This window comes from Lipotes vexillifer, unplaced genomic scaffold, assembly GCF_000442215.2.
Source record: "Lipotes vexillifer unplaced genomic scaffold, Lipotes_vexillifer_v1.1 scaffold61, whole genome shotgun sequence".
NCBI lineage: Eukaryota > Metazoa > Chordata > Mammalia > Artiodactyla > Lipotidae > Lipotes > Lipotes vexillifer.
In genome coordinates, this window is record NW_006787051.1 from 2,076,768 (window position 1) to 2,090,222 (window position 13,455).

General features: G+C 36.5%; 1 protein-coding gene across 1 annotated transcript in view; it reads right to left on the bottom strand.

Moving 5' to 3' along the window:
• Positions 1-13,455, bottom strand: part of STK33 (serine/threonine kinase 33) — a 181,515-nt gene that overhangs the window by 58,331 nt on the left and 109,729 nt on the right. The window contains exons 5-8 of the mRNA XM_007459841.1: positions 11,647-11,751; positions 6,866-7,004; positions 4,534-4,622; positions 2,569-2,653 (exon numbers count right to left, since the gene is read on the bottom strand). Coding sequence (XP_007459903.1) covers positions 2,569-2,653; positions 4,534-4,622; positions 6,866-7,004; positions 11,647-11,751 — 418 coding nt within the window. The remainder of the gene's footprint in view (positions 1-2,568; positions 2,654-4,533; positions 4,623-6,865; positions 7,005-11,646; positions 11,752-13,455) is intronic.

A 13,455-nucleotide genomic window follows, 5' to 3' on the forward strand; every position in this document is an offset into this window, starting at 1 on the left:
TTTGAAAAGATGTCTGCACCCCTATGTTCAATGCAGCATTATGTACAATAGCCAAGATATGGAAGCAACCTAAGTGCCCACTGATAGACGAACGGATAAAGAAGATGTGGTTTACATATACAATAGAATACTACTCAGCCATAAAATATTCAATCTTGCAATTTGCAACAACAAGGACGGTTCTTGAGGTTATTATGCCAAGTGAAATAAGCCAGAAAGAGAAAGACAAATACTGTATGATCTTACTTATATGTGGAATCTAAAAAACAAAACAAACGAACAATATAATACAAAATGGACACAGGTTCATAGATATAGAGAACAAATGGGTGGTTGCCAGTGGGGTGGGGGGGTTAAATTTCCTAGGTGGTTGGGATGTGTTTGATGCTCATGTGAATGTGTGTTAATTTATTTAGCCTTTTGGTTTTTCTGTCTGGCTTTCTTCATTATACTAGATAATTGTGACTTAAAGTTTTCCAACTTTTAGGAGTTTTCTCTGTGATTGAACACAGGATCCATTTTTGCAAATGTTACACTGGATATTTTGAAATTTTCTGAAAAACATAAATTATCAAGATGACTCAAGAAGATGTGAAAAACTTGAACAACCTAATATAAATTAATAATAGAAACTTTATCCCCCAAAGGGTATCAGGACCAAAAGTTTTAAGGGGAAATTTCATCAAATAATTAATGAACAGGTAATTTCTATTGCTTAAGTGGTTCATGAGCATACAAAAAGTGAAAATATTTTATTTTTAAAATGAGGATATTGTAACCCTAACATCAAAAAAGACAAGGGCAGCTGAAAGAAAGAAAGCTACACTCAAAGTTCCTAAATAAAGTGGTGACAAATTGAACATGGCAGTACATTAAACCAAGTGGGATTTAATCCAAAAGTACAAGGATGGTTCAACATTTTAAAAATCTATTAATGTAATTATTTCATTAATAAATTTAAAGAGAAAAAACATATGATCATCTCAATAGGTACAGATTTGAATAGACATTTCATCAGAGAAGATATATGAATGACTAACAAGTACATGAAAAGATACTCAACATCATTGGTCACTAAGGTAAAATACAAATTAAAAATCACAATGAGACACTACTTCATAACCACTAGAATGGCTATAATTAAAAAGATAGATAATATAAAGAGTTAGCAAGGATGTGAAGAAACTGGAACTCTCATACATTGCTAGTGCAAAGGTAAAATATTAGAGCCACTTTGGAAAATTGTTTGGCAGTTTCTTACAAAGTATAAACATAAATAATATATGACCCAGCAATTTCACTCCTTGGTGGCTACCCAAGGAAAATGAAACCACATGTCCACAAAAAAAACTTGTACACGAGGGACTTCCCTGGTGGCGCAGTGGTTAAGAATCCGCCTGCCAATTCAGGGGTCATGGGTTCGAGCCCTGGTCCGGGAAAATCCCACATGCCATGGAGCAACTAAGCCCATGTGCCACAACTACTAAGCCTGTTCTCTAGAGCCTGCGAGCCACAACTACTGAAGCCAGCACGCCTAGAGCCCGTGCTCTGCAACAAGAGAAGACAACGCAATGAGAAGCCTGCGCACCACAACAAAGAGAAGCTCCCCCCCCCCGCCGCAACTAGAGAAAGCCTGTGCACAGCAACGAAGACCCAACATAGCCAAAAATAAATAAAATAAAATAAATAAATTTTACAAAAAGCTTAAAAAAAAAAAAACTTGTACACGAATGTCCGTAGCAGGATTATTCATAATAGCTCCAAACTGGAAACAATCCACATGCCCATCAGCTAATAAATATATAAACAACATACAACGGACAACTGTTCAGCAATATAAAGAAACAGACTGCAACAGGGATGTACCTCAAAAACATCATGCTATGTGAAAGAAGCCAGGCGTATAAGCCTACATATTGCATGATCCCATTTATATGAAATGTCCAGAAACAGCCATCTAGAGAGATAAGGATTAGTGGTTACCTGGGGTTGGGATGGGAATGAGATTGAGTGCAAACGGGCATGAGGCAACTTTTGGGGATAGAACTGTTCTAAAACTGGATTGTGGTGATGTTGCACAACTCTGTGAATGCATGAAAAAAATCACTGAATGGTACATTTTTATGGTATTTAAATTATACTTCAGGAAAGCTGTTAAAAATCACACTTAGAAAAATGGGCAACTTGGTTTATAAAATATATTTAATCAGTACTCTATGAAAAACCACTGGATGGCAATGAAATTGGATAAAAAAATGGAAAGAAGCAAAACATACTCATGGTTTTAGCATGAATTAATAAAACAATAATTAAGTTTGGGTGTATGATTACCTAAGAGACATAAACAGCTATAAGAAGAGCCCAGAGAAATAATGAAAACTATAATCTTTGAAGATAAGAACTATGAGAAATCTGCTAAAACAACTAAAATTATTTGACCTAAGAAAAGGTAGCTTGATCAGGGCCATTAAGTCCTGACGTGAAATTGAACTGCTCAAGTTTTAATCCATACTAGTTGTTCTACTTTTTCATAGAGAAAAAAAAATCATTTTAAGTCTACTAACTTACCCATATAGATAGGTGTCCCACATGTGGTCTGCAGCATGGCTTCACTCCTTCCTTGCTTCTTCGCCGCTAAACCAAAATCAGTCACCTACAAGAAGAAACTCATACGGAGTTACCTGTGTTCCAGTCTGAGAATTCACTCATTCTGCAAATAGGACTTTCACCACATTGGACTGCATTTAATTCAGGGATTCTTGAGGACGGAGGGGCTTTACTTGTATTACTAATAAGGACCTTGCTTCCCCTCCCCACCCACCCCTCCTTTTGAAGAAGAAACTTGGTAAAGAGAAGCTTGGTTTGTCCAATCTTGAGAAAACACCCATGACGTTGACTGTTCATTCCTTCAATTAAATTCACCAGTTCAACATAGGAAGTTGTTCTTGCAAGAAGGCATTTAACTTTTTTTCAAATAAAAAAGTTATTTTTATAAAGTTCTTTCACTGTAAAATACATTCTGGCCTTAGTAAGTTTATCATCTATTTTTCTGATGCTCAAGCTATGTTCCAGTTTAAAGCACTGTTATAAATGCAAATCATTATCCTTGTCAGCACTCAAGGAAACGTCCCCCTTTAATAATTATTTACAAAACATTATCTCTAGTAAATGCTATCTTTTCTTTACTATTATTTCCTTTGTGTTTCTAGAGTATATTAATTTAAAAAATTATTACACTATTAAAAACTACGAGAGGCAAATTAACAGGAAAAAAACCACAATATAACTACAAATACACAGGAGGCCTACTGCTGCAACTGCAGGCTTTCTGCTCAGTTCTAAATCTTGGTCATTAAACATTTGGTTATTAAATATTCAGTACGTGCCCTTGGTCTTGTCTCCCAAGTTGGAACAGCCTTGGGCTGAAAGCAGAAAAACAGGCACATTTATTGATCACACAATCAAAGATAGGCTTTTGGTCCACAGACACTGAATGGAAAGTTTCCAGTGCCGCGTGGAGTAAGAAAATATTCCTATCAACAACGTAATATCACTATTTTTCTAAAGAGATTAATAAATTTCTCCAGGAGTGTTCACAATGATCCTACTTGGAGCATTATGATACGTATCTTCCTCCACAGAAAATTTATACGGATATCAAATATGTAAAAGCGTTCATGATCCAATTCAGTTCTTTGGAGAGCATTTATTCCTTTATGCACCAAATATTAATTGAGCACATACTATGCTTCAGGCACTACTCCAGGTACCAACAGTGAATGAGACACACAGAATTCCTGTTCTCGTAGAGTTTACAGTGGAAATATTTAAGAACATTTACTTTACTTGGGTAAAACAACAATGCTGTTAAACCTATTTAAATGCAACAGAGCAAGTTACTCACAGACAATATTTTATTCCTAAATTAACACATTCATATATTTTGAAAGCAGCCACTTTTAAAGTGCTAAGTAATAAATAATGTATCCTATCATTTATTTGACATTAGGGAACACTTAATTTGAATAAAGTCTTCAAGAATAAATACTTGGCACATTAATTTTTCTTAGGACATAAATATTAATACCCAAATTATTAAGTTTGGGTATTTTTAAATGAGAAATACAAACTTTATTTTTAAATGAGAAATACAGACTTTAGCATTAATTTAGTATCAAAGGCACAGCCCCAGGTACACTTTTTCTCTAGATCTGTAACACATTTACATCAAATTACCAGGCATAATTTTGAAATTAATTAGAATTCAGAGCATCTGTTTGTTTGCTATTAACTAATGATTTAGAACTATCCAAATGAATATGTACTTTAGAAAAATTCAATAGCACCACTTAACTTGTAAAATTATTCTTGTCAGTCACAACCTCTTTTGTGAAATTTTAATTTTTTTAGCACAAGCACTTGGTTTTGGCTGTTTAAAAGCTTTCAAAATGTATCTAAAAAGAGGACGTACTTTGCCACTTCGCTATCAAACTGTTTATAGGCAAATACTTACCACCATTTCTAATATCTTACCTTTATGTTTAAGTTCATTTCATCATTAGCATCAATAAAGCTGCTTTTAACCATTATGTTTTCCAGTTTTAGATCTCTATGTACTATATCTACCAAGAAAATAAACAACAAATCAAATGAAATGGATAATGAAAAAATAGAGAGGCCACAAATAGAACAAATAAATATACTTGACCAGTTAACATCCACTGTTGAAAAATTGGAGGAGGGCCAGGTGTAACCCTGCCCTCTTCTATTCCCTGATATTCAAATCCCTTTTCTCCATGTTTCTAACCTTAAGGAGCCATTTTCTTTGGCTCCCTCACCTCTCCCCAATCCCCTGCTGCTCCAACTGGCCACTCTTCATGACAAGTGGCCTGGTAAGTGTGGAAGAGGATCCTGTCCAAGGTTAGGTATTCCCTGGAGGAGGGAGACACGTGTACTTACAAGCCTGGGAAGGTTTCCCATGTCCTTCGCTCTTCAAATAGAGGATTACTTCTTTACTTCTACGCATATGTTATTGCCAGTATAAACATTTAACATACTGCAACCTGGCAACACGTATACAAACTACACTTATTTCAGTATATTTTTCTACAACATCAGTACCACTTTCCTAGTCTATACATCAAAATTAAAAACAAAAACCCCTGAGACACAAAATCTCCAGTTGAACATGTCAGAGCTCAGGTAGGACTTTTATGTACATGCAAATACACTCATGTACCAAATATTTCCTTTGCAAATAACTGATTCAGTTTATATCCATAGCAATCATTTCCCTAAACTTAAAAAGTTATAGGCATAATTTCTGGAAAAATGAAGCTGAATGAGCCCTGGACTGGCAATTATACCTAATTATTTACAGTTCCCTTACACAGTTCCAGCCTGTGTTGGAATTTTTATTGTTTCTATTGTTCTCCTTATCTCTTCTTACATAAATACCACAAAATTTTAATATTAATTTATGTTTTAGTAGTTGGCAGGGCAAGTCTCTCTGCTGCCTCCGCTGTTCTTCTTTTTCATTGTTTTCTTTACTATTCTCACCCATTTCAAAATAATTTTATCAAGTTCCATGAAAAATTCTGTTAAGATTTAGTTTGAAATTATACTGAATTTACAGCTTAATGTGGGAGAATCGAAATTAGCATAATATTAAGCCTTTGGTTTCCTGCCTTTGCAAAAATTGTTGCCCTCTGCCTGGAAAGCCCTCCCTTTTTCGTCTGAGTTTGTATTCCTCAGCTCAAGTTTTGCTTCCTCTGTGAATTCTTCCCTGACTTCCCAAATCAAATGAGGCACTTAATATACCTATGCTCCTTGCACTTTATATGGCTTTCAGAAATTATCATGTTGCATTACAGTTTGTTTTCTGTACTCCATCTCCCATTTGCCTCTCAGTTTCCTTGAGGGGCAGGTGCCTTGTCTTTTAACTTCTGTAACTCTAGAACTAACCACAATGCTGTAGGTGCTCAAGAAATATCTGCTGAATGAACCCCTGGGTTCCAGTACCAGCTCTGCCACACCTAACCACGTCACTTCACCTCTCTGGAACAAAGCTTTTTCTCACCTATAAAATGAGAAGTTTCTACAGTCACATGTAAGCCAAACTAACATTGAAGAAAAAAAAGCAGGAGCACGAGGAAAAACAGTAGCAATAACACCAAAGAACAGTAAAGCAATTAGAAGAATTAGAATAATATTTAAATGTGGACTTTAAAGTAGTGAAACAATTCCCATATGGTACTATACTGGTGGATATGTATCATTATACATTTGTCAAAATCCATAGAATTTTGGATTCTATGGATCCAAACTACGGATTTTGGGTGATAATGATGTGTCAATGTAGGTTCATCAATTGTAGCAAACGTACCACTCTGATGGGGGATGCTGATAACGGGGCAGGATGTGCATGCACGGGCAGAGGTATCTGGGACTCCCTGTAACTTCTCAATTTTGCTGTGAACCTAAAACTGCTCTAATAATTAATCTAAAAATTTTTAAATGCCTAGAATATATAGATTTTTAACATTATTAATATATGTGCTTTTAGAAATTTCACTTTTATTATTGATTTTCTATTTTTGATTTGATAATATTAGCTTCTTTTCAAACTATTCTGTAGAAACATTCATAATTTCATCTTGTCTGTATACAATGTAATTGCATACCTGCCTTGCTTCTAATTAAAATATATCTATAAAGTTAAAAAGGAAAATTTTTTTAATTTTTAAAAGAAAATCTTCCATATTAGTAGGCATTATTTCTGTGCCTATGAATCCTGAATATAATTCCCCTTAAACAAAAGTGGTATCTGCGCTCATGGAGTCAGTGAGCTGGATCCTCTTCTTACCCTTATTGTGAAGATAGGCTATAGCTGAGGTGAGACTTCGAATGATCCACCTGGTCTCATTCTCTGAGAAATGACCTTTCCTATCCAGAATTTCTTTGAGTTCTCCATCCTCACAAAGCTCCATCACAAGGTACATTTTCTGACATTATAAATTTAAAAAGGGAGACAGAGAGCACAAATTATTTAGCTGAGGATCTTTAAAATGTTATATATTGTATATGTATAGCAGAAATATGGTTACAATCGATCTATTCACTCAAAACTATTTGTTATCTATCATGTACAAGATACTATGCAGGATACTAGAGGGAAAAGGAAGCATAAGACACATAGCCTTTACCTTCAAGGAGTTCAGAGTTTAGCTATAATCACAATACCATGGGGTAATGGCTAACAGAAGAGGAATGTCCCAAATGTGATGAGGTTACAGAGGAGGGGAGCCTTTGCCTAAAGAATGCTCACTGAAGAGGCAACATACAGGCACGTCTGGATGACTAAATAGGGATTTATGGGTAAGAGAATATGGGCAAGAACAGGCATAGCACATGGCATTTGCAGACTCCAAAGCTCAAAACAGCACTGGTGGGACTTCCCTGGTGGCCCAGTGGTTAAGACTCTGCCCTTCCACTGCAGGGGGCACAGGTTCTATCCCTGGTCGGGAACTAAGATCCTGCATGCCAGCACTGCAAGGCTAGGAAAGAAAGAAAGAAAAGAAAGAAAAGAAAGGAAAGAAAAGAAAGAAAGAAAGAAAAGAAAAGAAAGAAAAGAAAGAAAAGAAAGAAAGAAAGAAAGAAAGAAAGAAAGAAAGAAAGAAAGAAAGAAAGAAAGAAAGAAAGAAAGAAAGAAAGAAAGAAAAGAAAAGAAAGAAAGAAAGAAAGAAACCAGTGCTGGCAGTTAAAGAATAACAAGCATCTCAGTGTTAATAGCACTGGGAGTTTGGTAAGTCAGAGAAGACTGAGATGGTGAGGGGTGAGGCCAGAAAGAACACGTTGGTGTCAGGCTGTAAGGAGTCTTGGATGCCACACAAAGGAGCTGGGATTTTTTTTTTTTTCCCCATATGCAATAAGGAACCACTGAAGATTATTAAGCTGATGTCTGGAGTAGGGGGAAAGGTATGTGCTACTATCAATTCTGCATTTCTAAATGAACACTCTAACAGTAATGAGGAGCAGAGCTCAAAAAACTTTTTTCTGTAAAGGCCAGATCCAGGTAGTAAATATTTTTGGCTTTGAGGAACATACAATCTTTTGCAAACACTCAACTCTGCTGTTACAGCATAAAAGCATCCATAAACAATACAACAAAACTTTATTTATGGACTTTGAAATTTAGTTTCATATAATTTTAACATGTCATGAAATATTACTCTTTTACGTTTTTTCCAACCATTTAAAAATGTAAAAAACCTGGCTTATGGGCCATAAAAAAACAGGCCACATGCCACTGGCTCACATGCTGCGTAAGCGGACCTCTGATTATAAGAGGGTAGATGTGAGGCACAGAATGGAGAAAAGAAGGAAGAAGAAAAAGATGTGAAAATACCTGGAGGGAGAAATAGTGGGACTTAGTGACTAATTGTGTATAAATCGTAAAAGGCCACAAATGAAATGCCTCTTCCATATTTGCTGTTTCTGTGCATACATATAAAGATCACCTTAGGTATTCTGAGAGCCAAGTCATCTATTAAGTCAAAAAGATTCACAGTCAACTAAAATGCATGTCTTTTTCATACCTATGCTATTCAGACACAGACTACCCTCCATGTCTCCATTCTATCCTACACCACATTTTCATTACTGTTTTTAAGATTCTGGAATCTGATCCTATTCTATTACCACTACTAGTGCAACTTCTGTGTTCAGTCAGCAAGCACGAATACAGGAGGACAAGGCTAACAACCTTTCTTCCTACAGTCAAAATTCTGACTCACTCAACCTCAAGATGTTTAGAATTTCAAAAGTAACTACAGAATGCTGCCAAGTCTAACACATAAATAAGCTTTTGAACTAGGCCATATTTTTTCCACTGACAACACCACAGGGATCATGAAATGAAATGGTAAGTGAACTATTTGGAAGGCAAAGTTATAGCAGTTAGCAGTGCTTACAATATAAATTGATGTCATTTTAAAATATGTACGTTGATAAAAGTTATATCAACGGAAGTTTTTTACAACTCTTTATATAATTATTAAAAGTAATTGTGTAGACCTGGAGAACATTTGGACTCACAAGAAACCATACATAGTCAAACTGCATGATCAGCATTACTACCTTAGCCTAACCCTTCAGGTAGCAATTTCCATTCATCCTTAAGATGGCTTCAACAGAAGGTCTAGGCATTTGTGTGAGTTGGGAAGATGGGGAGTCAGATGTGACCTGTGTGAATCAAGGGCAAACAATACATAAAAAAGACAATCACAGATGATGGTTTCTTTGGCCTTCAAATTATTCTAGATTTGGACTCCCACTTGTGCCCAAGATGAAGTAACCGATCAGACTTACCCTCCCTCCTGAAACAACTTAAGAAATGGACAAAATACATAAAATAACAATTTTCAGACATTAGACATCAGACAGCATAGGGCAGTGATCCCTGAGAGAGGGGAAACCTATGAGGCCAGCCTGGTGATTATCCTAGCTTACTGTCTAGAGAGTTTCCAAGCCACAGAGAAGGGAAAAGGAATCCAAACAGAGCCCAGCAGTTTACATGAACTGAGGAGATGGTGCTGGGAGTCCCTGAAGGCCAAGACAACTAAAGTTCACAGAGAAGATTAACAAAGAGGAGAAATCTATGGAGAGAAAGCTCCATAGATTTGCAGACAGCCCCCCTCGACTCTTCAGCAAAGTACCAACTAGCACAAATGTATGAGGAAACTACCCAAAGTTGGGAAAAGAACCATGTGAAAAGATCAGAAGAAACAATCACTGGCACTTACACATGGCCAGGAAGGGTTTATATTCCCATTAGCCAGAGTGGAAAATCTCATTATTCATGGGGTAGAATACTCAAAATGGTCTTCCCTCATTAGTCTGGAAAAATTAGCCCTAGACCAAAGGCTGCTCTGGTGCCACCTAACAAAGCTTAAAGCAAGCTTGAAAAGTATCAAACTATTTCTGATAACTTAACTATGTCCCAGAATAAAGCTCAAAAATAGTTTTAAGAGTATAAAAAATAGCCAGCACCCAATCAAAAATTAACAGGCATATAAAGAAGCAGGCATATAATGAAGGGGAAAAAAATCAATCAATTAAAACTGACCTAGAAATGGCACATATGATAGAATTAATAGAAAAGGACATTAAAGGTAATTATAACTATATTTAAGGAGGAGGAAATAGTGAGCATGTTAAGTAGAAACATGGAAGATAGAAAAATGATCCAAATCAAATTTCCATTGGAAGGGATAAACAGCACATATGATGTTACAGAAAAAGAGATTACTGAATCTGAAGATATCACAATAGAAGCTCTGAGAAATTAAACAGGGAGAGAAAAAAGATTGGAAAAAAATGAATAGAGCATCAGTAAGCTTTGTACAATATCAGGCAATCTCATGGGTACTTGAGGTCCTAAAAGTAGGAGAAGGCAGAAAAAATATTTGAAGAAATAATGGCCAAGATGTTCCTTAATTTGATGAAAACCATAAGCTCACAGATTCAAGAAGCTCCATGAACCCCAAGCCAGGATACATGAAGACAACTATACCAAGGCACAACATAATGAAATTGGTTAAAACTGATGATAAAGAGCAAAACTATTCTAAGCAGATTTGAGGATAAAATAAGTCACAACTCTAAAACTGAAAAGGTAGAGAAGCCTTCTGGCACCAATGCCATATACTGCTCCCATAAAAGGTAACTGTGGTCGCTAACATTTATCAAGCACTTCTAATGAATCAAGCATAACGCATAACGCAAGTTGACTATTGCTGCCTTAGAGACTGTCAAAGGAAACAAAGAACAATAGCTAACAGTCGATGAGATGTATGCTTTATATTCGCTTTCCCGTTTAATCCTTCAACAACCAAATGAGTTTGATACTATCATTAAACCCATCTTACAGATGAGGAAACTTAAGTATAGAGAGCTTGAGTAACTTGTCCATGGTCTCAGAGCTAATAAGTGTTGGAGCCAGGATTATATTGCACAGGCAATCTGATCCCAGAGTCCACATGCCTAACCACGGTATCATACTGCCTCCGAGCAGAGAAATACCCAAGCCGACATGCACAAACAACTTGAAGGCAGAATGGCAAATAACCCAGGCTTCAGAACAACTCTAAATGAAAATTACAAGCATTGAAAGACGAGAATGAAAACATCTAGGAAAGAAGGAAGATTAAACATATTAGTTTAAGACACAGATGACAAAATATCTTCTACATAGTGCCCATACCAATTCTACTATGAAGCTAGACTTGCAAAATTATGACAATATTCCAAGAGACTCTAATGGAGAACCAAGGACCAAAGCAAAAAGCAAGACACTTCTAAGGAAGCTCTGGTCACAAATGGGTTATATCTGAGGTTGTTTCAATTTTAAACATTTGTTTTCAACATGCCACCAGAAATTTCACTAAAAACGTCAATCTAATCATCAGACACCTAACTATAAAATCAACAATAAAAAGTCCTCCAGAATGCTCTCATCAATCTCCAGTGACAGACTCATGCCAAGGACATGAGCCACTGTGTCCCAAAAGGATTACTTCCCAAGGGAATGATGTTCATTTCGTAATAATAACAATTTTCAAAACTCAGCACCTGACAAAGCTTTACCTTAGGCGTCTCAAATACTTGTTCTAGATGTATAATGTGTTCGTGTTTCACACTTTTTAGGATGGTCACTTCCCGTTCAAGTAACTTCACAGCAGAGCTTCCAGCCTTCAATGATGAGGAAACATAGATTTTACATATGAATTTCATTACTGCATAGCTCAATATAAAAGTTAAAGTTATTTAATATTTTTCCTACATTTTCTTTAGGAGTTCCTTTTTCAAAAGATAACATGCAACTTACCCATGTGTTAAGATTAAAGTATGCCCCATCTTATCCTTTGTCCAATTTTAAGAGATATATAATTTGGCCTCAAACCACGTTTCTTGGACTGTTTCTATAAATTAGCTACAACATGGTCTCTGTCATGTCACAAAATTATTGCAATTTTTAATAGGCTTTTTGGGATTTCCTTCAAAATCGTATTGATCCTTTGATGTTAGCATAATAAAAACAAAATCTACTTTCCCGGGACATCAATTAGAAAATGGATATAAAGCATCTGTCTCATTAAATGTTAGAATTGTTAAAATAAAATGTTTTTGTTTTATTTTTGTTTTGTTTTGATTATATTTATATATTTATCAAAAGAAACAATAGGCAGTGAGATTCTACACTTAGCCCCGCATTATATTACTTCCTAGTCCCCCAGCCTCAAAAATTTGACAGAGAGAAAAAGAGGAGAGAGAGCACGCTTGATCAAGATGGAGATGGAGATTTTGCCTTCAGACCAACCTAACTCCAATTTATCTCCTTACATGTAACCCTTAACCACACCTGACCAGGCCTTCATTCAGGGTGTAAGTAACTGTCTACAATGTCATCTAAGAAATTCCAGAAGGGCTTTCTCCACTCTAACCACCACTACCACCATCCCAGTCATCACCCCTCTTGATATCTAAATTACCATCATTATTCAAGGATAAACATTGTCCTCATTCACATGAAAATATCCCTGAAAGGGATAATAAAGTTCTTATTCCTCCCTCCTTACCCCTAACCCCTGCCCCCGCCAAGTTTGGGAGAGACATAATAGTTCCTGAAGGACTGGAAAGGGATTGATCATAAGGCAAATTTTACCTAGTTAAAATTTTTCCTAGTGTCATCCCTGCTTCCAATTACCTTTACCCTTCAACCATTACCATCTCAGGAGGGATAGGAAACTGCCCACCCTCTGTGCCTCTCCCATGGAGGATGAAAGTCACAGTTTAAGGTTATCCTAGAGGGTCAAGAGAAAGAGTGATTGTGAGGAGTGAATTCCTATACAGACTAGATATGGAGAGTTATAACAATATCCATCTATCTTCCTACCTCCCTCCACAAATGATTTGACCTGTATATAATGCAGTAATATACTATCCAATTCATATATTGATTATATAACTTTATTTTACTATCTTAGTGTCCTGAAAACTTTCAGCATCAATAGGTATGTGCAAGATTGTGAATTCCTAAAGTTGCAAGCAGGCATCCTGACTATATAGCCCTAAAACCTAACCCCTAACCTTATCTGACACCAAAGGAGCAAAGGAAATTACATCCCATTTAGGTTTTTTTTTTTAATAAATGTATTTATTTTATTTATTTTTGGCTGGGTTGGGTCTTCATTGCTGCGCGCAGGCTTTCTCTAGTAGTGGCGAGCAGGGGCTACTCTTCGTTGCGGTGCGTGGGCTTCTCATTGCGGTGGCTTCTCTTGTTGTGGAGCACGGGCTCTAGGCGTGTGGGTTTCAGTAGTCGTGGCTCACGGGCTCTAGAGCACAGGCTCGGTAGTTGTGGCGCACGGGCTTAGTTGCTCTGTGGCATGTGGGATC